The following is a 25041-nucleotide window of genomic DNA, read 5'->3' as shown; positions in this document are numbered from 1 at the left end:
TAACACTTCATAGTCAAGAAGTAAAAGGCGGGTTTGAGTGACACAGAGATGAGGCCAGCAAATCTCCCCTTTACAATTGCACAGGCAGAAGAAAGGAGGTACCAACACACATTTTAGGGCTATGCATACTCCTGCTTTTCTGCACAGGTGTTGCAGCACATGGAAACACCTCCATACTTTGGATGAACTCAAGACCATTCAATGACATGCTCATTTTGAAATTTTGACCACACAGAAAAATCCCGCATTTGGATACATATGCCTTTTAGTCCAGGACTGATCCCCATAACAGCATGTATGTGGTTATTGGTTTTTTTTCAATATACAACCTCCTCTTGGCTTGGTTGTAAATTACACATTCTGTGTTTAATATATGCCGTAAACAGGTTTTTCTTTTCTTTTTAATCCATAAAATGTTAAGTTTTATGGTGCCCACAACATAGTAAAATTCTCTCCCTTTAAAAAAAGTCCTTTAATTGCAGTTTATTCTCGTGTGTATCCTGAGCTGAAATAAAAAACTATTTCTTTTTCAAAGACCAGAAACAGTACCCTTCATTTCTGTAAGAAAATGATGGAATTTTTTTTTCCTCCACTAGCTTTTCTGCTTCCCAAACTGGAAACATTCTATACTTTATGTCAAATGTGTCAAAATAAGAACGGTCTCCACTTGCCAAAACAGCTCCAAGGAGGAAAAAAGATAAATAAAAAAGAGGAGGAAAAAAAAGGAGAACAAAAAAAAGAGAGAGGAAAAAGGTTAGGCTTTTGACCATTATCATGAAGATATGATGGTCATCTATGGAATCATATCAATTTGCTGCAATGAAATGTAGTAAAACTGAACACAACAAAGGCGTGGTTTAGTGCAATAGGTAAAAAAATGCATGTATTTTCAATGCAGTTCACAATCCAAACAAAATGTGGATAAACAACAGAATGATGAATCTTAATACTCAACAGTCAACAGAAATCTCTCCTGTTCCGTTATAGAGAAATTTTCTACGAACACCTGATGATCAAACTAAGTGCATTCTTCTATCAACGAATTAATTCTCACAATTCACATTTCTCTGTACTTACAAGGAAATTCTTCTTACCTCATATAATTATGCTCCATTTATTACGCTCTACCTCCACTAATAACACTATGAATTAAGTCAAACGAATAAACTGATGGGTTCCACCAACTGCCTTTTCAACATAAATACACAGAAATCCTTAAAACACTTTCAACACTTTCAAGAGAAAAATACTACTCAAAATGCTGGTCAATGTCAAAGCTGAATAGGAACTGAACTGGATAGCACATACATTTCCTCTGGATACTGATGCAGTGCATACAAGAGTAGGAATACTCCCTGCTAAGGCTGATTTGCATGGGCAGTTACAAAAGGCTCAACAAGACCAAGTCCCAGGTCCTACACTTTGGCCACAACAACCTCATGCAGTGCTACAGGCTGGGGACAGAGTGACTGGAAAGTGGTCCAGTGGAAAAGGATCTGTGGGTGCTGGTCAACTGTGGTTGAACGTGAGCCAGCAGTATGCCCAGCTGGCCAAGAAGGCCAATGGCATCCTGGCTTGTATCAGAAATAGTGTGGCCAGCAGGACTATAGAAGTGACTCTCCCCTTGTACTCAGTGCTGGTGAGGCCACACCTCAAGTACTGTGTCCAGTTCCAGGCTCCTCAATTCAGAAAGGATATTGAGATGCTGGAGCAGGTCCAGAGAAGGGCAACAAAGCTGGTGAAGGGTCTGGAGCACAAGTCCTAAGATGGCTGAGGGAGTTGGGGTTGTTTAGTCTGGAGAAGAGGAGGCTCAGGGGAGACCTCATCACTCTCTTCAACTACCTGAAAGGAGGTTGTAGCTGGGTGGGTGTCAGCCTCTTCTCCCAGGTAACCAGTGACAGGATGAGAGGACACAGTCTTTAGCTGTTCCAGGGGAGGTTTAGCTTACACATTAGGAAGAATTTCTTCACAGAAAGGGTGATTAGACATTGGAATGGACTGCCCAAGGAGAGAGTCACCGTCCCTGGAGGTGTTTAAGGAAAGACTGGATGTGGCACTGAGTGCCATGGTCTGGTTGACAAGGTGGTGTTTGGTCACAGGTTGGACTCTCAGAGGTATTTTCCAACCTAACTGATTCTGTGAAAAGAGTAAAAAGATAGAAGAGCAGGAGAACTACGAAAATCCTTTCAAACAGGCACATATTCTGTATAATAGTTAACACTGTCAGAAACCTGAAACTGAATCTGGGCCAAACCCATAAGTCAGACGGTGAGAAAAATCTGTGGAACAGCCTTCTTGACAACCACTGGCTGAATGAAGCCTGGAGATGCTCACAAGGGAACTCCTCTGTGAGCAGGGAAACCAGGCATTTATAATCTTATAATATGAACAGTACTACTACGCAACTCCACCAGCTTTCTTTTTTTTTTCCCCCCAGCAAAATACCATAGACCCCTGTATTTTGGGTTATTTCATGGATCAAAGAAAGGTAAAAGTCACAGCTTTTGTTGTACAGCTTTTCCGACAAACTCCCAGATTAGCATTTCATTTCTGAGCACTGGCAGTTTTCGAGAGCTGTGCAAATGTAGTACCTTCTGAGCAGCAAGGGGCAAGTGTTGCAAATGGAATTGGGGACAACAACTTGGTGATACCATCTATATGATGTTTACTAGTTCTTTTTTGCCCCTTTTGGGGGTGCATTTGCCAGACTGTGATGTGCCTAAAAGAAAAAAAACATAATACAAATGAACACCACTGAGATTCAACATTGTCCTTCTGTGAAACAACTTTTAAGTTACAGTTTGAGTACAACAGCCTCAGTTGTCCCCGAGGACACCTCTCCAGCAGCACTCTTGCTCCTCACAGCAGACTGAAAATAAGGATCAAGGAGCCAAGCATGAACTCTAAGTGGTGTTGAATTTCATGCTGTTTTGTGAAAAAGATAAATGAAGAGTAAAATGAAGTCAGGAGATTTATTTTCATTTACCTAAATGAATCTTAAAAATTACTAGAAAGAGTACAACAGGTTTCTAGAGGTTACAAATTGTCATAGTCTTTCTGGCCTCAGTCTACTAGTTGGTTCTATTGAGTGAGCAAGTAACAAAAACAGATTGTCTCAGCACAAGAGTTTACCATGATGTACTAAAAGGCAAACACATTATCCACATTCCTCTCCTACTTTCATTCATGCTATGCTTATTTGATTGCAACACTGAAACCAGAAGGCTACCTCAAGATCCATCCAATATTCACTATTGCAGGGTGTCAGCCTCCTAGGTGCCTGACTACATAAAAAAAGGTTTGCCACCTCAGTAACAGGTATTGCTAGATACAATCCCTTCATCTGCAACAGTTCTGGTTTCTCATTGACACATACTCAATGTTTCTTCATAGAATGCTTTTGATTATAAAACCAGAGATAGAGATACGTAGTGCCCAATTAAAAAAAAGTGAAGTAAAAGCCTTAAAAGTGACATTGAAAAATAGCCCAAGTGGCTGTGCAGAAAAGGAAACCATGACCTGATTACCCAATTCTCACTACTTTTCCTGAAAGCATGTACTCTGAAGTTAAGTTTAGACTCAAAGTCTTCAGAGCATTGCTAAGCTTTAAGTAGGACAGCTTATGTAGAAGTTTAACATTTCTAAAGTTTATTTTTTCCAATTGCAACATTCGTATATGACTGAATAGCTCATTCTGAAGTTCTTCACGTCACTACATTTTCTTATTAAACGCAAAGCCCAGTTCCTTAAGTTGTCTAAAGAAACATGGTTATTAAAGAAAGATGCTGTGGTCAGGCACTCCAGTCTAAAATATCATGCAATTATGGAATTTTATCTTCAGAAAATCTGGAGTCCCTAGAGAGAAACTGCTTAGCCTACAACTAGCTCCAAACTTTGACATGGTATTAAAAAAAGATTATTAAAAATGTGAAACCAGTTAAAGAGAATGTTCCATTTATATCAGGCATTTTTATATCACTTCAAGAAAAAGCTGAATGTCCAGCTGCCAGGCATCAAGCACTGGTATAGCAGGCATGGGATTACTACCCCCTGGATAGTTACAGAGATAAAGAGTTTAAAATGTTTCAAAGAAGCCAAACTTTGCTCTAAGAGTTTGCACCTATCTCATGCCACATCTCAGATCTTTTGCAGTTGTTCCAGGTTGCACCACTATCCAGTGTGCTTCATTGGGAATACTATCCTGACAGCTTCAGGCCATTCCCTCAGGTCCTGTCACTGGTCACCACAGAGATCGGTGCCTGCCGTTCTGCTTCAATTTGTGAAGAAGTTGTAGACTGTGATGAGGTCTTCCCTCAGTTTCCGCTTCTCCACGCTGAACAAATTTGTGTGACCTCAGCAACTACTCATATGGTCTGTCTCATAACTCATCCTCTTTAGCAAACATTCCAGTCTCTTCAAACTGAGACACTGTATCTTTTTTTTTTTTTAAATAAAGACAAAAGGAGTATCTCAGAAAATACTTTCAGATTTTTGGTGGGTGGAGTAGAGAAGGAGTAGCAGTATAACTTTATCTTTTAGTATTGTCCACAGAATGTAGGTCATCCTACTACAATTGAAATACCCCATGCTGATTCTTCACATTCTTAGACATAAACATCTCATGATTTTGCAGGCCAGCAAAACATGAATTTATTTGTGGTCCTGTCCCAGATTTTTCAGGGGGACCTTACTGTTTGTATCTCTGGACTCCTTATTTAAAAAAAAAAAAGTCAAAACTTTTTTTATCTAACAAATTACTAATACAAAGTGATAGCACTTAAAAGTATTATAGCTTCTATAAAGTCCATGCCACAATGTAATAAATTAGAGAAGCCCCGTTTCAAATTTCTCAACAAATGCTATTTTCTGCATAATAAAAGCAGGATGCATTTATTTCGATATAAAACAATTTGGAAAATGCCCTTCCTTCCTTATAAAAGCTGTTTGTTAACTAAGACATATTTTACTATGTAAAATATAACCTATTTCTAACCTCACATTTTCATGTGAAGTTTATGAAGAAAATACTTAAAAAAAGGAAATCAAAGTCCATTTCCTGTTTTAACAAGGATAATCCTTTGACCGGAAGGCACAAATATTTGTTCCTCTTTAATGTTAATTAGCACACTATTCATTCTATATTTCCCAATTTAATGAAAGAAAGCAAGTTCACCTTATTTATCCAGAACTCAATAAAACTGTTTAGTCACAGACTTACAGCCTCCAGTTAGGTTTCTGCTATTAGTTTTAAATCATTTTTAGAGTTGCAATAACAGTAAGTTGCCAAACTCAAAATACACAGTTATCTACATCTGCTAGATAGTTTGTCTTACTGGACAGTCTGGAAAATTTCAGTTATTTGATCCAAACTGTAAAGTTATTTTGCTGCTTACGAAGGAATCAATATTTTTAAAATCTGCAAATCAGCATTTGAAAAATGCATCTGTAAGATTGTTGAAGGGACAATGTTTTTTTCATTAAGTGAGCATTAGATAACCTGTCAAAAAATTGCATATAGACAAGAGTTTTAAAAACGTAACTATTGCTTCCTTAGTGAATGGCTGAATCTCTAAATTTTGCATTTGAACCACATGGAACCTTCGCAGAAACTGCAATTTCTTCAACTGAAGAAGGTTATCAGGCTGAACAAACAAAAATAGGGAGCACGAAACATAATTTCATTTCATCACTATATACAGGAACGGCAGAAAACTGGAAGTGACAGAGAATGGCTGCTGCTACCAAGCTGAACCATGACAGGCAGCAGTGATACCAATCCAGCCACAAAGCCATCCGATTCACTGACCCCTGTGTCTGTCAGCATTAGCCTCTTCATACAGCAAATCATCCAAAATACCATGAATGGGGGAAGTAAATACCTAGCTGCCCTCTCTAGTGCTCAAATCTGCACATCTTCTGTACAGATAGCATAATCAAAACACGAACTATTAAAACTGTTTCAAGACAATCCGTAAACTGATTTTGGAGCTCTTTGCATTTGATGAAAGTCCACACAGGCCGAATGAGCTGAATGAGCTCTTAACCAAACCCATTTATTTGCTCTGGACACACAACAGGGGTGCTAACCAGCACAGTGGGCAGGCAGCATTGCTGCACCATAAAGTGCATAATTCACCCACCCGCTTCCCTCTGTGCCCTGGAGAACAGCCAGCAAGGCATTCACTAACTGCTCAGACTTGCACAAGCCTACATTTCCACCGTAATGTCCTTATTTCTTGTCTAAAATCATGCCTAAAATCTAAGGGCAGTTGTTCAAAACTGATGCTGGCTTCTATCCAAATTGCACTTCCCACTTTTAACTGATATGTCTTTGTTAATAGCAAGCCCCATGCAAATAGGCTAATGTACATCATTCAAAGAGCCCTGTTCTTCATATGGAATATCAGACTCTTGAGTTTTTCCTTTCTTAACTGATGCAGCCATATCTGTTCTCATCTGGGATCATGGACTGTAAATCAGAGGCAAGGGAATGAAACAGACATACACAAGCCAGTTATGATCACAGTTAGGTCTCACTGGAGCAGACAGCAAGGATCTTAATGACTCCCAGACTCTCTAGAGCCTTGAGCACAGGATGCTTTCACAGAGGTGCCCCCTTTGGCTACACGCACGCTACAGGTGATTCTCATTTTATTTCCCTACAACTAACAGCATCTGCAAGCCTAAGACAGCTGCACTGAGTTCATTACATACAACTTCTCAGGTCTGATGAGGGCAAGACATTAACAACTACACTGGAGGAAACTGTTTCAGAGCATAATGAGTTATCTTTGTTCCAGCATCGCTTAAACTTGTCCGCACTAGCCAGGCACTACCCTTGATCAATGAATCCATACTGCCTGAGTTGATGTGTCAAGTCAGCTAATCTTAACTGAAAACATGTGCTCAAGCACTTGTGATCTAGGCATACCAGTCTCAGAAATTCCTTTGCAGCAGCTCTAACCCACCATACCTTCCATGGAGGAAGCATGGTTAACCATGTCCTCTGCCCTTTTACATGCAAAGCAAAGGAGGGTAGGGAAAATTCCCACAAGGGGTGAGAGGCTGTAAAAATGTGTTTTTAGGGTATCAGCCTGATACTTCTCCTGACTAAAGTGAAACTCGAAAGTCACTTTTTGTACTTGTAAACAAGCATTTGTTTCAAGGGATCTATTTAGATAAACTATTTTAAGTTAACAGTGACACATCTGAAAGCTTGAACATAATGTTACATTTCTATAGATGTCTTTAAAATAAATATTTTTTTATACCCAGGAAACCTGACTGATACACTAGGTACACTTTTGTCACTAAAAAGTTAATTTTATTTAGAGCCAAGTTTAAACATTTGCGTAGAAAAAAAAGTCTTCTCTGACAAGGCTTAAAATATGGTAAGAGGGGAAAATAACATGGACACCCTGGATACAAAGGAATAATTCTACAAGAGTCATACTGAAATTGCTTATAATGGAGGTGGTACTAAGAAAAAATCTCATCTAATCTAAACATTAAATAGCTTACCAAACCACAGGGTCTATTTTCTTCTGTGATATGTAGTCTAATGATTTCATCCTGTCCCAAAACAACTTTTCCTTCAACTATTCAGTTTGCTGAAATAACACGCACAACTCTAAAACTTCTTTTTTCTTCTCAATAGAGAAGAAAGCAAAGCCATTAATTCAGCTCTTTAACTACAAGTGCTGGCCCTTAAAGGAATGTAAGGTTAGGTTGAAGAAAGCAGTAATAAGCTGCAAATTAATTTTGCTGACACGGCCAGCAATGGGACCTGGTCTTTCATTCAGAAAAGGTACATTATTATGATGTTGGTTAAATAATGTTTACCAGCAAACAGCAGCCAGGAGAGATAGCATGAACTATACAGACTCTAAGTAAGTGCCTTGCCTCCATTATCTGCCAAGATATTTCTAAACGTCAGAGGAAGAAGAGAGGCTGCTTTTTGGTTTGTTTTTTTTTTTTTTTTCTTTTTTTTTCTGGGTGTTGTTTCAGGTTGTAAGAGGGCATTTTACCATATGTCCTCATCACAGCTATGGGAGGTACAGTGATCTGAAGCAAAGTATATTTACTCTGTATTTCCAACAAGCACTGGCTTATCCACATCAGTTTAAAATACATAAAGTAAACAGCAAATGCACAGACCACATGGAAATTTCTGACTATGGTTTAAATACATTCTTTTCTATGCACTTTCAAAAGTTAAAAGATAATAATATTTTCAAGCCAGCTGAACTCTACTCTTTTTCTCTTCAATTTTAAAAAATCCTTAGTCATCAGCAAAGCATGTTCTGCTCTTGTGTAACTACATCCATTACACCCACGACTTCTTCCTGGCCAGATTTTAGGTCATTGTTTTAACTAACGCTTTTGGAACCTCTTCAGATCTCTTTTACCTTCATGGCTTTTACTTCAGTGCCCTCTTCCAGTTCTCCATGTACATTTTGGATGTGTCTTCAAATAATTTCACAGGTATCTCCTCCCATTGGTATAACTTTCAGTTTAACTTCTTTTCCTTTCTAGCCAATCCCATCTTTCCAATCCTTCCCTCAGTCTTCTGTTCCCATCTTCTCAGCAGGCCATCCTTAACTGCCTCATAGTGCACACACCTGGGACATTTTCAAAGGCTGCCACATACCACTTTCCATTATAATCTACAACTTTATCCTCATCTCTTCAGCTAAATCATTCACTTAGAGCTATTTTTGCCTCATCTAGAGAGACCCTCTCTGGCCAATCAAATACCATCGCAACCACATCATGCAATCCACAAAGGATCACAAGTGGATATCCTGTTATTACACTAATCACCTCTCAGCCTTTAGCTTTTAAACACAACAAACTGAAGTTGACTGTCCTCATGTTCACTTCCAGCCATTGATGTGCTGAGGTCACCACAGGCCCATCAACCCTACCCTGAATAATTTATCAGCCTTCCACCAAGTGTAACATCATTCATCATTTCCACATGTGCATACCCAGTCATTGTACAGGAACGATGCACCCTGTGTACTTCAGAAAACCTCTCTTCTTCCTTCCCAAGAAGGATTACACCTACTGTAATAAAAAATTTAATAAACTACCTGAAAGGAGGTTGTAGTCAGGTGGGGGTTTGCCTCTTCTCCTCCCCTAGCAATAGGACAAGAGGACACAATCTTAAGCTGCGCCAGCGGAGGTTCAAGTTGGACATTAGGAAGAAGTTCTTCACAGAAAGAATTGGACATTGTAATGGGCTGCCCAGGGAGGTGGTGGAGTCACAGTCCCTGGAGGTGTTTAAGGAAAGACTAGACGTGGCACTTAGTGCCATGGTCTAGCTGACATGGTGGTGTTAGGTCACAGGTTGGACTTGATGATCTCAGAGGTCTTTTCCAACCTGGTTGATTCTGTGAAATACGAAGGCACATCATCTAACAGAGGATGATGGAGTGGGTTTTTCTTTTCCTGTTACCATTTTTCAATTTCGAACTAAACAATTTTAACTACTTTCCTATGTGAGTTTAACTTCATGGCTTTCCTTTTTTTCTTACTGTTTATACACTTATTGCAATTATCTCAAAACCAGCCTGCAGAGACTGTGAACACCTAGTTTTTATAATTAGCTGTTCTGAGCCCTGCTACAACACAGCAACTGTACAATACCAAAGGCAGGTGCCAAATGCCACATCACCAGGGACATTTTTTGGACTGAGAGAGATCAGAATACCTAGCAGAGCATTACCCCTTTGTAAACAATATAAAATTGAATTGTAAGCTAAATGCTTTACAAGACAAATATAAATCTCAACATCATTTTTGTTTTTGAAACATCACCCTGTGTTACAAAGATCATTAGGATGATTTGGACAATCCACCAATAACTATTCATCTGTCCCATAAAAGCACCTGAGAGAAGTGGCAAAATGACAGTTTGGAGACAACCTGGGCCTCATGCAGCACTGGAAAATTGCAATTTCACTTCAGGTGGCCTGGACTCTATCTTATGTTCAATAGAAACTCTCAAAACTTTTTAAGCTCTTAAAAACCAAGAAAGAAGAAATTCATCCAACAGGCAACACCATTTTCCTTCTGAAAGTATTCATAAAAATATTTATATTCAAGGTCTTTTCCCTCTTACAATATTCAGGTAATATTTTGGCAGGACACTCCTCGCTCTCAGCCACAAGTGAATCAGGGCTTTATTGCTCCCATACACTGATTTCAAACTACACTGGGTCACCCCAAGAGTTCCTTCCCAGAGGATATAGTTCTAGCACTAGTTCCAGTGCTAGTTCCAGAGACTTGAACTTCTTTCTGTATGGAGAGAAAAGTACTTCTGTAAATAGACTGACCTTCAGATATGTTGATATCTGAAGGATGTCAGTTCATTGTGAGAATCTGGAAGATCCGAAAAGCTCCACATATTTTCAAAGAGACGTGGTCTGTAATTTTAACCTATTAAACTGAAAGTGCACAGCTGGAAAAGTGTAGTACATATGTAAAAATCTCTCTGTGACTTAAACACAGATTCATTACGTGCACAAGTGATTTTGTAGCATCACTTCACATAGGCAAAAGACAACAGGTTTTACTTCCATGACCTTCCTGCATTCTTGCAACTCACATGAAAGAGAACAATAGAAACATGGCTGAATGTGAGAAAGCACCAAATTGCTATGGCTTTTTGGGTGGGGGTGGAGAGAAACACACATATTACAAAAATCCAATATTTCTCCACCCAAGCATTGCTAGTGAATGACCTCACTGGTTTCCTACATATACTCAAGCAGCTTTCCTGCCATCACTCTGTTAAGCCAAGCAATGATATCAACAGTCCACCTGTGAGAGTGATGTAGCCCTCTGGGTCATGGCCGCAGAGAACTTGGATAAAAGCTGTGCCAGTGTTAATTAAATACACCTCTTGTTTCACTGCTGATTTCCTCCGATAAGGCTCAGCTCATTTTTCCTGGAAAGACTTCCACGCTGTAAGAGAACCAGAGCCAACCATAACACAAACCAAATATTGCTTAGAGAATATGAAGACAACATGTTAAATATCTAGTTTTGAAAAAATAAAATCACTGCCTATGAGTGCTGGGGTAAATACAAATCTCATTACTCTACATGTGCTAGTGACAAGGTTAAACTACAAATGCTAGTTACTGTAGATAGCTTATTATCTTTCAGCACTACTTATCTCTCGCATTTGTAATGCTCTTCCCAAATAAATAGGAGCAGAATTCTAACAACCTGCTTTACTGATAAATTCCGCTAGGTTAGAGTGTGAGAAGCTCATCCAGTACAATTATGCTTCGAGAATGGAGTTTGACATTTAATTAGCATCAGAATTATCACTACAACTTTAATGAAAAACAGCATTTTTTCTGCCATCAGAAAGGTCTTAGCAGTAAGAAGGTTCTAAGCAGCTTAGGTAATTAAGGACCGCTTCCATTAATACAATTAGCTAGCAAGTAATCAAAGGAAAAAAAAATGTATGCTCTCCTTTTTTTCCTATACAAAGAAATCTAATCCACCGTCATGACTGGATGCTTTCACCATATGCTGTCACCAGGATATCTGTAATCCCTCTACTCATAGCATCTGACTTAGAGCCACTTTAAGCCTTCAGGACATGCCCTTTTCTATTTGCTTTGTTCTTGCAGACATTTTCAGATAGCTTTATTAGTAAGAGAATTGTCAAAGGAAGGCTCTCAGTTTTGAAATCTGACATCAAAAATATTCCTTCTTGCATGACTTAAAAAGCAACACTAACCCTAAGACTCAGTTGCTGACAACAATGCACACAAAGATCTGAAGGTGGCAAATTAGAAAAGTGATCTCAAAAGTAGTGGTACAATTATATTACCAGAGTTTGTTTCATGATGATCACAACTCTCAATTCTGAAAGTTAGCAGGTTGGACCTCTTGCCATAAATTTAATTCTAAAGAAGAAATTGAATGGTAAGGATGTTAGGAACACATTCATATTCATTCATTCATTCATACTGATTTGTAGCAAGTGTGGTAGTTCCAAGAAGTGTTCTGTCCTACATTCCTGAGCATTAGCAATATTTTCCAAACAGCCAATGATCAATGTCTATCTATTCACATTTTTAGCTCTTGGGGATCTTATGTTCATACAGTACCCCTCCCTACAAACTCTCTTGAAACACTTAACAGAGAGTACACTGCCTACCCAGTGCAGTATATGGCAGAAGTTCCATGGCTAATATTGCCTCTTGCCCAAGTTAGGCTAACTAACTTGGATATATGTTTTACAATCTCCTCCAGTAAGAAATCCCATATATAAAAAGTCCTTCATAAGAACCCTATTTTTTGGTTCTAGAAGGAAACAGAAAATGAGAGGTAATCCTTGAACTTGTTTGGTGTATAGTGCTCCTACAGACAGTTTCTATGAATTTATGACACTGAACTGCAGCTAGTTCACAGTGAAGCATGCAGAGTGTGACTCATTCAGAAAGCTCACCCAAGAACATTTCACTCTGACATCCTACAGAATAGCTCCTTCATGATTTTGAATTAGTTGCTGCCCATTTTTCACATGCACTCCTTCTCACAACTTCATGACACACAACTTACAGTGCAAACTTGAATCCAGGACATGAAGGATATACTAGAAGTTCTGACAAATTTTATCCTGTCACCAGTAATTGGAATTTAGTTTTACACAATTCAAATACACAGCTGCACTTTGCTTCTGGTAGATGCGCATAATGTGGTCATGCAGAAGGAAAGCATATCCCCAAGTCCAGTGAGTTAAAGTGACACAGTTTCCTGAACTCCAGGAACCCTCCTGGTCAGAAAGTACTTCCTTCCTTGTTTCAAACACTTGATTGTTTCAGAGGGAATTCAGAACAATAGATTAGAAACTTTCAACCTTTCCTAAGCGTACTGCTACAGAAGGAAATCAGGCCATGCTCTGGGAAGATGAGATAACATTGGGAGAGTACTCTTTCCGGAAATGCAATGGCTTTTGCATCCCTCCTCTAACACCATCCCATGAATCAGCTACATATTAGTAATAACTCTAGCTATGAGACGTCAGATGTAGTTCAACTGCTGTTTGGATTAAGATGTGCTGATTGGCAAAAGGCATGAGCTAACTAACTTCTCAGCTATTTCGACAAGCCCTGTTAGGGAAAAAAGTATCAGGAGCTTCCTAATCTGAGTCTGTACTTTTAAGGACATGTAGGTAGAAAGGATGACAACTGTCTCCTTTTAGCCTGTTACCATCAAGCCCCTCATCGTTTAAATTTCTAAAAAAGGAAAAGAGTGTGCTACTACTTCTGCATTTACAAAGCTACCCCTTCCCACCATAACTTAGTTTTACAGAACCAGTAGTGATATTCACAAGGACTGCAAACAGATCAGGCTCATTAGCTGAAAAGCAATCATTTTAATCGTACACTCTTCCCCAACACAATTCCTTTCATCTAAATATATTACAATGGTTTGTAATGAAGAATGAAATGATTTAACATTTAGAATAAAATCATTAAACTAGTTATTTATGGGCTGTAATTTGAATAAGAAAAGGCAAAGGACATGTAAATTCCTTTTTATGCAGCATTAGTGTGCATAAGTATACCAGACTAATGGAAAAACAACAGAAACAGAAACAACAGCAAGAACCATTCTCTCAGACCCTATAGTTGAAGCTCTTATATGATATTACATTTTCCTAATTCTCTTTTGCTATCAACCTAGAGCTAAAATAAGTTTGAGGATAAGATTATTATACAAAAACAAGAACTCACCTGATTCTACGTGTTATTTTTAGTGGCAAACAGGAAACGCACTTCCCTGTCAAACTGGGTCAAAGGGGAGGGATCAAGCTGAACACTTTGCACTCACCGTTCCTACCAAAGGGTAGATGAATCCAGCTCCAACACTGGCTCGTACATCGCTAATCGGCAAAATGAAACCGGTGGGAACACCCTTCCTCTCAGGCTGATGGGAGAGGGATAGATGAGTTTTTGCCATACAAATGGGAAGATTTCCAAATCCCTAACCAAAGAGGGATAGAAAATAAAAACATTTTAAAAATTACAGTAAAGACACATTATGTTTTTGTTTTGTTATCAATATCTTCTTGAAACCCTAAAATCCACATAGCAACAGTTAACCTCAGTTTCACAACAGATAATATTTCAGAAATGGACTGAATACTGTATTTCATACACTATTCTCTCTCAGCTCAGGTGTCTATCTCCAGAGACTTGGCTGTAGGGATACCCAGCTTCTGGAGTGGGTTCTCAGTCTAGAGTTAGGTGCAAAAGTTGCCCATGCACCAGTTAAAGTGTGCTGTTTTCAGAAAGTGTTCACAACAGGTACCACACTGAACAGGAAGCCTACACCAACTTAATAGAACTTAATAGAACTTAATAGCAGTTCTCTCTGGCCTCTAATGACCTACTTAGACACCTACTTGAGACCAGAGTCCAGGATTCAGTCTGAAGTAGTTACCGAAAATGTTGGAGAAAATCAGGGAAATGCCCTCAGCAGCTCCCCTCATCGATTAATCTTGAGTCAGGCACCTTCCACTCATCTGTTCAATTCCTTGACAAACAGGGCCAGTTCACAAAGCCAGGAGGAGAGGAGGCACTGTAGGGAGTTGACTCTGCAGCTCAGTGCTGACAATCTCTTAATGACATTGTGAAAATATTTCCTAATACTACTAACATTTAGACTAAAATACGCATTAGAGAATCACAGCAGGAAAACATGAAGGCATGGATTATTTTGCTTTAAGTACACTAATTCATCTTCTTTTTGATCTAGAAAAATCAAATTAATTCTCAGGAAGTTTGTATTATAGGGAAGATGGCTACACTTCTGCCTGTTTGATCAAGCTGCTGAAGCACACTCAGGTATTTTTCCATGACACATTATTCATAGTTCCTACTTTCTGACAGAAAGGCTCCAGCCAAGTTTATGTCCAGAAGTCATTCCACTACAGAAAATGCATTCACCTCTCCGCATGGTTTCTGAACTTTTCAAACTGATACGAAGCCCACTCCCACATGCTTTAGGATCAGAGATGTATTTCACATTCTAGTATTCATAACTCCTTGAAAATAATATGAAGAGAAAGAAAACCGAAAGATTTTACAAGTATTGGGAGCTTTGTGACTAATGTGCATAGCTGTTCACAGGTCTTTCTGTGTTTGCAAACTCTTTTTTGCACATACAAATTAACACTCATATGCTAGCTGCCAATTCTGCAAATGTGTAGTTGTCACATTTAAGACGGTAACCCGGAATTATCACACGCATAGAAAGTATGGTTACATGAGCAATCTCAGAAATATTCTGAACACTGTTCATCTATCACTGGAGATAGCTTTCAAGGCTAAAACCATTCTGTTCTATCTAATCTAAACCAATACATACTGACGTCCACAGTTTAGTATCATGGGTATCATGCCTTTTAGCAAAGCTTGACTTAACACTCCAATCTGAGAACACTTTACACTCTGAGGTTTCCTAAGACTCTCATCCAGCAGATACCTGGCAGCATAATTCACTGGTGTTCTTACCTGCCGGGTGTAACGATCAACTTGTGACTGCGCAAGAGGAGACAGCTCTATATCCTGAGCTCCGTACACCTTCTGAGCAATGATCCTTATTTTTTCAACAATGGGAAGCTGCAGAGACAAGGAAACAACGTAAGGATGAACATTAGCCAAGAGAAACTAGGATCTTGTTTGCTGTGTGAGATATCTGAATCTCTCATTTAGATTCATCCTTGTTAAACAGGCTTGCTAAAGCATGAAACAAAGTAAAGGGCACTGGTGACGGATATGATATTCAGTGACATGTATGTGAATTACAACCACCATTTCAGCTATTACATCATTTAGAAGCTGCACAATTTGTGCATTACAGAGTTGACAACATGAGCTTATACCCCTGCCTACAATGGGAGAAGAAAATTACTGCCATGCAGTTTTAAGAATCAAGAGCTAACCCTCACTGCAGATACGAGGAAGTAAGCTCTACTGGGTTAACAGGGATCCCTACGCAAAAAAAAAAAAATAATTTCAGAATAAAGATAAACTATACAATGAGTGGACAAGGTGAGGTAGCAGGCAGCCAGGGGAGGTTCCTCTGAGAAGTGAGGAAGTGTAGCAGAAAATTCCTGACTCATCACTGCTTCTTTGACTGTGATTTTTTTTTTTAAATTTGTTATTATTCTCACCTCCTATCCTTCCTTACATGCATATTTTGAATTGTAGATTTGATATTGCAAAGCACTTTGGACACTTAAAGGGGAAAAAAAAAGAAAGAATATGAAAGTATTCTAGGATTCACTTCGAAACCTCAAGTCACTAAGTTCAATCTCAGTCTCCAAGAGTATTCATATCATGTTATTCAGCTCAAACTGAACATATGTTCTGCCTCATGGCTTTTCTTTCAAGGCAGATGCAGACTCTCAGTCTGTTAAAAATCCTTTAACAGATTTTCAGCAAACAGTTTTTTGTGGTCAGATCAGGCGTTTACTTTTCATGCCATCATTTTGTGTATTTAGAGTAAACAACTCTCTCCTCTTTCTCTCTCCTTCTGTTTTGAGTGACTTTGGAGACAGCAACTGTAAGCCCTATAGCCTATTTTACACTAGCCATCCTCTTTGACTTCTTTCTATAGGAACAGGATGATGGAGAAAGGATCATACTGCCAGTTCAGCTACTTCAGTGCTGACTATAGATGGCCAGAGATGTGTGCAATACTCCAGGGAATGTGCCACCAGTGATTTGTAGTCTAGCATATTTAATTAAGAACACGTGGAAGAAGTGCTGAACAAAATTTAAAGAGATACCACTTGGGGAAGAAGACTTGGTAATCTCAAGCAATATAAAAAGTACCAGAACACAAAATAGAAGTATTTCATTTTATTCTAACACAGGCAAGAAAGTAATTTGTCAATAATGAACTTTATCTGCTGCATTTATAGGAAGTTCCACAGTTAATCACATTTTTGCAATGCCTGTCTAGAAGTAATGGTTTTTCTGCAAGGACACATCAGTTGAAGGGTTTGTGTCAGATCAATCTTTTTTGTATTTATGATTGCATTTTAGAAAAATTAAAGTTTACATTAATAAAGAACTCCAGTAACAGAGACATCACAAGAGAAGAAAGAAGTTCACCAGACTTTCAAGTGGCTTAAATGTAAGGCAGTTAAAAGTTACTAAGGGTCAAATAAAATCCCTCCTCAGATTTGAAATTTCAAAGAGAGATTTAAAGAAGTTCCACAAGTTGCTTTCTGAACGTGCTCACTATGTGATATTGCACCTTAATTGGGTGGAATAATGTCACATTCCTGACTTCAGGCTTTTTACAGGAATCCAACCAGCACAAAAAAAACCTAATCAAAATTGGAGATAATGCATTGCAAATATCCTGGATGTAATTCCTGGCAGCAGTAAGCTCAGTGAAATACTTAGTGGTATGGATAGCCATCATGAGATGAAAACTTCTCTCAGGGTGATTACTCAATACATTCATATCCATGGCAGTTTTGAACACAGTGGGAGAAATGCAAAACATGTCTGTTAATTTGCCTTTTGGGTGCTGTTTGCTCACAGTCAAGGACTAACAGCAATGGCAAATGGAAAGGCAAAAGGCATTCAATTCCCTGTTGTCAGTAGGCCAGCATCAAAACTAACAGCTTAAACCTCAGTAAATTCATTGAAATGGAGATGTACATTTAGATTCAACTTGCATTTGTGTCAAAATATTTCAAACTACTTTGACAGCAGTATAATTACTGCGCCTTCAGCCCCCTTCCAATGACTATAGCTGTATTTTCCAAACAAAATCCAGCAGGGCTCTGGCTAGCATCAGAAGAGACTGCTTTAATGACAGTGGTGGCATTCTGTTCCTCCCGGGATGTGTGCAGCGTCTTGCATGGCTGAGTATGAGTCTGAGTTGGACAGTCAAATGGTATCCTTACGGATTTATGGTTTGCTTATTGGCATTTGTGGGTTTTTTTTGTTTGTTTTTGTTTTTTGTGGTTTTATTTTGTTTTTGTTTGTTTGGTTTTTTGTTTTTGTTGTTTTGTTTTGGTTTTGTTTGTTTGGGGTTTTGTTTTGTTTTGTTCTGTTTTGCTTTGTTTTTAAACCAGAATGTCAAATACTTTTCAGGTCAGTACCCACATCTCAAATTTTGCAAATGTAACCTCAGAAGACTCACCACTGGGGAAGGAGTTGTGGGAGTGTGAATGGCAAACTAAAGTGGTTTTCTGAGGCTGTCACATGTATTTGTGAGGCATGCACATACAAGCGGGTGAGGCATGTGCATGGTGTCAGGGGAGAGTTTGAGCCCATTTAATCTCACAACACAAGCAAGATGAGTCTTGGCTGAGCCAAATTAAGACACAAACCGGTAAGGAGACACAGATGCACTATACACATTAACACAGCCCATGCACATGCACACTCTCAGACATGCTTCCTTCCTGAAGTTCCAGGAGTAGGGAAAGGAGTACACTACACCATGCTAAGGATCCACCTGTTTCCTAGTATTTAGTGGAACTTTTCAGGCAGTATCTACTTAGAATCAGAGTGTAACAGGGCATTTCAAGCTAAAAGGTTTCCTGTGTTTCAGTTATCAACTAATACTGCTGAGAAACTTCAATTTAAAGAAGCGTTTTCAAAGAAAAAACACCTAGTGCTCTACATGAGAAATAAAAATTCATTTGGTTTGAAAGTGACATAATGGTATTTATGCGAAAAGAAGTTCGACTAATTCAAGAGACATTTTACATATATGCCATAGCAGAAGCCTGGATATTTACAAGACACTTATAGGAATAGTTCTTACTTTTTCTTATCTGGCCTTTAAAGGCAAGTTTAGCTTTAGGTTTTCATCGAAACTTGATTATTCAGCACTTCACTATCAAAATACTTCCCAAATCTTCGTTTGCGAAGCCTAGTCATGATGAATGATCAAAATACTCTCACTGATGGGCAAAGGCATCCACCACATGTACTAACTATGCTAATTCACGTGGAAAAGTGTTTCACTGAAGTCAAAGGGGCTGAAAAATAAGAGAGATATTGCACAAGTAACTAAATCATTAAGGGATTTTAAGCTTGATTTTTGCTCCACCTGATGCCACTTATCTAGAAAAAAAAGTAAATCATGTGAGCTACTTATTTGTACCTCACACACTTTGGTCAAATACCTGTCAGCAGAAATCACATATCTCAGATACTTAAAAGCAAGAATTATTTCACATCTGTCATGGTTTAGGAAGGGTATTCCCCAATTCAGTGCCCCCACTAAGACTCCAAACCACACACTGCTCTCTCTTGTTCCTTCCACTTTCCCTGCCCCCTCCCTGCTGCAGTGGGATGGAGAAGAGAATTGGAGGCACAAAAGTCAAAAATCATGGGTTGAGATAAGAACAATTTACTGGAAACAGCAATGAAATAAGAAAACAAACAGTTATAATACTTATGACAGAGGATACAAGGAAAGAAATGATTCACAGAGAAAAAAACTCTGATAATAGACAAAACTGGACGGCTCCCTCTGCCACATTTACTCAACCAGACTGGAACCCCTTCTGCCCATAAGAGACTCCATTTCTCCCACCCCTGTAACAATGTAAGGAGGTATAGAAAACATATAGAAAACCTCAGGCTCCTAACCATGCCCCTCCCACTACTGCAAAAATTAACCCTGTCCTGGCTGGAACTAGGACAACATCTCTCACTTTTTTTTGTCTGAGAATCTGAGAATTTTCTACAATGGCCTATGAAATTCCTGAACAACTTGTTCATTCCCACTTGCAAACTCCAATGCTTATCTACGCTGGTGCACCTATTTACAGGCCTTAAGTAAAACAACCTTAATGAAAGGAGGATGAAAAGTCTCATATGAATGATGAGTATTGATGCACCCATATGAACAACAAGTTAATTTCGCAGCACCTCTGTTACCTGGACAGCTAGGGTGAGAATGAAATTTATAAAATATCCAGAGTGTCAAAAGCACAAGAGATTTAAAATCAGCAATAGAAGTTATTCCTCTTCTCATTTCCCTGATGTAATGTTGTGAATGTTACACAACTAAGTACATTTAGGTGAAGAACAGGTGACAGATAGACAATAGACAGTATGCATTTAGATGAAACCTGACTTTTATAGATATGTAAATTTACACTGACCATGAGAAGGTGCTACAGGGCCACATGGGATATTTGCTGACAATTCAGTAGCTTTGAGATTCCTCTCAGTAACAACCAATCTTGTCAGGCCTGCCAGAGATAATGTGCATTTCTGAAATCTCACATATTTAGCTACCAAAGCCATATGCTTCTTTTGAGGCAAGCACAAGCACGCACACCATAAACAGGATTTTCTCTGTGGCTAAAACATAACAAGTGCTAAAGCAGAAGTGCACAAACTGCTTTCACAAAATCAGTATCTGTGCAGCTGTATATTTCACTACTTGATAGAGACCGATTAATCCATGCAATCAGCACTGATAAAGAGGAGAGCCTGTCATTCTCAAGACTGAATTGATTATCTAAGATGAAATCATACTAGTGTTGTCATCCACCCATACTGCTCCTTTCAGTCCACCTCACTTGCAAGACATGATATTAGTGCATGTTGGTGCCATTTATTACACAATTTTCTTTCTTCCAATACTATCAACAACAAGGTTTTTACCAAAACGTAATTTAATAGCGTTTCATTTCTGCTAGCCTTTTCTCACATTTCCTTCACTCTTCAACTCTTATATCAGCTATAACAGCAGACTTCAGATTATCAATTTTCCACATAGGGCTTCCATGGACAGCAGACCAGCTTCCATAGACCCTCCATCACCTTCCTTTCCTCTGCTGCTCACACTCATCCATGTGCCAGTGCAACTGAGAGGGCAGCACCACTGTGCAGCTGGCACATACCAGAGAAAGTGATCCAAGCTAAAACATAATGTAGGAAAAAATACCTATTGCATCCCGTATCAGTTCACATATCCAGTTTACCGTAAAGGCAAAGCCAGTATAAAGCAGGAAGAGTTGCTCAAACTGTTCAAATCCGATCACTGAAATGTACCAGCAGAAACAGCAGCTTGGGGCAGGGACACGCAGCTTGGCTGGGATTCCTAAAATCAGTCTTGTTAAGTATTAAGTGTTAAGTATTAAGTGAAACAAAAGCCAAAACCATGCAAATTAGCAAGGATCTGGTCTGGGACTGTGCTCGAGATTCCCATCTTTTGCATCCTAATTTGGACACCTGACTTTTTAAGTTCTTTGGTTATTGGAAAAGGAAGTAGTTTTTTTAACTCCCCATAGCCAATCCCTGAGACTGCTGAAAATAACCCCTGTTCCCTTCCTCCTTCATTCCTTCTGCTTTTAAACATTTCCCCCTGACTTCCTCACCAAAAGAGTCCAACAGAAAACATCTCTGAAAAGTCAGAGACAATAGCAGTAAGTTCCCAGTCATACTACATTCCACTAGGTTGCAGCTAAGTCACACTACTATGAGAAGTGCTGGTATTATCTAGTTTAAATGGAAAACTGTAAGTGAATGCCCACGTGTGTAGCATTGCCTGAAACAATGTCTTCACATTTACACAACATAAATATTTAAAACTACTGTATTCTCTGACAAAACTTAAGATTCTGTTGAAAAAACATGTCTTTAAAGCAGAGAATATACAATAGCACTATTCACTTGTAACTTACACATACTTCAGATACTTTAAACATTCACTTTAGTCTCACTGTCTATTTTTAATTATGAGATCACTAGTTTAATTATAAGGTAACAACGTCTGGGCTTATTGTAACTAAGCTGCTTGTGTTTTAACAGAAATTCTTAAAATAATTCAAAATTCAAGGCAGTGACATTTTTGTTTTTAAATTTTAACTCGCACATTCACTGAAAGCAATAAAAAAGAGTCACTGTTTGGCTAAGTGAAACAGTATGCAGACATCACTCACTCCTCTTCTTGGGAAGCTGCCAAATGAAAACATGATGGGAGTATGGCTGAAGGTGCTGTGTGGGGTGACAGAGTGCAGTGCTAAAACAATAGCTGACTCTGCACATTCAAACTCCTACTTCCAGCTTTTCCCTTGGATAAAATAAAAACACATTTATTAAAGTATCTGTATATTCTGGTTCCAGAAGATCTGTGGCTGACAAAAGGATTTCCAAGTCTTTAGCACTGCTCTTCCTTTGTTGGCACAGGACAACAGTTTGTTTTTTAATTTGTGGAAAAGTGTATTCAGTCAAGTTAAACAGTTTGTGAATCAACACCTAAGCCTGTGGCCTTAGAGATTTATTTTCCATTTCCCCAACTTTGAAACCCCAGCTGTGCCTAAGAAAATTGCTTTACACGAAGAATAGGGAAATAATGAAAACAAACATAAAAGTGCAGTGCCGCCAAGAGCCTATATCCACAAATAAAGAGATGGAGTGGAAGGAAGATAGCTTCCAATCCTAGAGCACCCAATTCAGTGAAAGAAGTGTCCAGACGCCACTGAAATCTCTTTGACAGGAGTGAGAGGAGTGGGTGGGACAGCCTTATGGAATTCCTCTTTAATGTGGCTTCACTGCTAGATGGCTTACTAGCAGTAGAGGGGAGGGGGGAAATAATTTAAAGATTAGCATACCCTGGAGGGCAGCACAGCCCGCATTTCAAGATGAGAAATGATCTCCATCAATTATCAGGAAAAGTTTCAGTGAGGAGCATACGTAACTTTATTTATTCCTATCCCAGTAATGCTTAAGGACTTTTCCATTAGGTCCAAATGTGACTGAACTCTGTGCTGTATAAGAAAAACACAGAAGCTATTTGCCTCCTAGGCAAATGAGCCAGAGGTATGTTGGGTTGATGTGACAGCAGACACACGATGGCTTAACGACTTTGTGGTATTAGTGAAAGAAACAGAAAATACCCCTGACACCCCCCTCCCCCCGCGTCTCCCATTCAATCACTGCGACTGAAAAGATGACAAGTGTACAAATGATGAGAAACACTGTGCCCCAGGAGGTCAGCATCCTCAAACCCAGGCCCACATGAGCTCTTCCTTGACTGTGCCTTCCTCTTCGAGCCTCTCCTCCTCTCCTAGTACATAGACCAAGGAGCCTTCTTCTCCACTGACAGGGCTCTTCCTCCTTCATTACTCACACCTCATTCTTGCTATTGGAGACCATGGCCAGAGGGTGGAAGAGAAAATAACGCACAGAACAGCTCCCAGCAGAGTTTTTCATCTATGCTAACCTCAGACCCCTCTGAGTGACCCATTGTCTGTGACAGCTGAAGCGAAGACTGGAAGAAATGAGACAAGCGACAGCCCACACCATACTGCCACAGCACAACCAAGGCAGGGTTGTGCTTACCCACAGGGGTAGCCAAACTGTGGGCTCAGATGCTCCAGATTTGCCCAAGTTATTATTACACTCCCAGCAGGGGAAGAAAAACACCAGCGCTGAGGTTGCTAACTGCTTGAATGCCTCCCTGAGAAGTGAAGCTACTCAACCTCATTCTCAGTGGACAGTCCCAAGCTGAGAAAGCTCGCCTTTGTTCTGCAGGGCGGGCCAGGCAATACACTGCACTCATCCAAAATATTTATGCAATCAACTTTGACAGTATAACCTCAAAGTATTTTCATTTATCATGATATTACCTAAAGGCAGAGCACTGTCAAAAAAAGGTATCATCTGACAAACTCAGAAAACTGAAACAGCCCCTTTTCCTCCCTCCCATTTGCGACCTTTACACTCTTCAATTTAGCTTTCCAATGCAGCATAAATCAGGGGATTTGAGTCTCTTCAATAATACTTGTCAGGTTACTGTGTCATTCTTTTAAGAGGACAAGGCTAACTTGTTGACCAGCCAGATATGCTGATCCTGCCTCATGCCATATACTTATTTGTCTCCGCTCTTCTATCTCCTGAGTGACAGCCCACTGCACTACAGCTGCCTTGCAGGAAGGGGCAATGTAACTCTTAAAAACCTAATGCCTGCCTTCTTTTTTATGCTTTTTTCTGTTTCCTGCCCCAGGTTGAGGAGGGCTCCTGTTAGTCAAGGAAGAGTTCACCACAGGAGAAAAAAGAAGAAGACCAGGTTAGCGGAAGAAGGCAGGTTACTCAACAGGCAAGAAACCCCTGGCCAAGAGTGGCCAGAGAAATTTGGGAATGGGATGCGTATGTTTCCATCCTCTCCTTTCCTCCCCCTAGTTATCTAAACTTACTTTCAATGGGTCAGTCAACTTTATTTTGAGTAATAGCTTTCTGCTGCAACTTAAAGACCCATACTTCAAGAAAAGTGAACCCAGAAGGGAAGTCAACAGTGATAAGAGGGTTGATATTTTGATATTTTCCATATGTACCACGAATATATGTTAAAATAAACCACCACAGATTATTTCATAGAGAGTTCAGAAGGCCTTTAAAACAAACCTATCCTCCAAGCACTGAAGGGAAATACTCTTCAAGAAAACAACTCAACAGTAAATTAAGAGAGGTTATTGTGCAGAGGGGACAAAAATCCATACTAAACCCACACAATACTGTAGTATTTATTTCAATTACTGCCAGTAATCTTTTAAACTATGTTATAAACTCTGGAGCCTATCAGATGAAAACTCATCCTTGCTCCTGAACAACCCACCCCACCCTGTGCAATTCCTAATACTGTAAGCATTTCATGGTGCACTGTATCTGTTTATGTCATTTTCTTACACTCCTACAGTGGCAATGGTGCTGTCTGTACTTGTCAAAGGTCACATCTTGTACTCTGTCCATGAAATTACACTGGTACAGATATAGATTCCCAAAACCATATATAAGCTATTCTATTCTCATTTCAACTCCTGAAAAATATTTGTTCATCTAATATCAAATGTCAAACAAATCCCTGCTATAATCAAGACCAAAAAAAAATACAAACTACAAGCATGAGCCACTTGATAAAAAAAATAATCTTGCCTACTTAGAGAAATAAATAAAGAGAACCTGAAAAGCTATCTAAAAATGGGACTATAGAATGTGTCACAAAGCTAAACCC

The 25041-nt window shown here is 39.2% G+C and overlaps 1 protein-coding gene across 5 annotated transcripts in view; it reads right to left on the bottom strand.

Annotated features, from left to right (window-relative positions):
- The window catches only part of MTHFD1L (methylenetetrahydrofolate dehydrogenase (NADP+ dependent) 1 like), a 148586-nt gene that overhangs the window by 34176 nt on the left and 89369 nt on the right, over positions 1–25041 (bottom strand). For all 5 annotated transcript variants that reach the window (XM_064649127.1, XM_064649129.1, XM_064649128.1 and 2 more), the window contains 2 exons: positions 15549–15656; positions 13864–14016 (listed from right to left, as the gene is read on the bottom strand). In XM_064649127.1, coding sequence (XP_064505197.1) covers positions 13864–14016; positions 15549–15656 — 261 coding nt within the window. The remainder of the gene's footprint in view (positions 1–13863; positions 14017–15548; positions 15657–25041) is intronic.

The sequence above is a fragment of the Pseudopipra pipra genome, chromosome 3 (genome assembly GCF_036250125.1).
Source record: "Pseudopipra pipra isolate bDixPip1 chromosome 3, bDixPip1.hap1, whole genome shotgun sequence".
NCBI lineage: Eukaryota > Metazoa > Chordata > Aves > Passeriformes > Pipridae > Pseudopipra > Pseudopipra pipra.
This window is presented reverse-complemented; position numbering and strand designations above follow the sequence as displayed.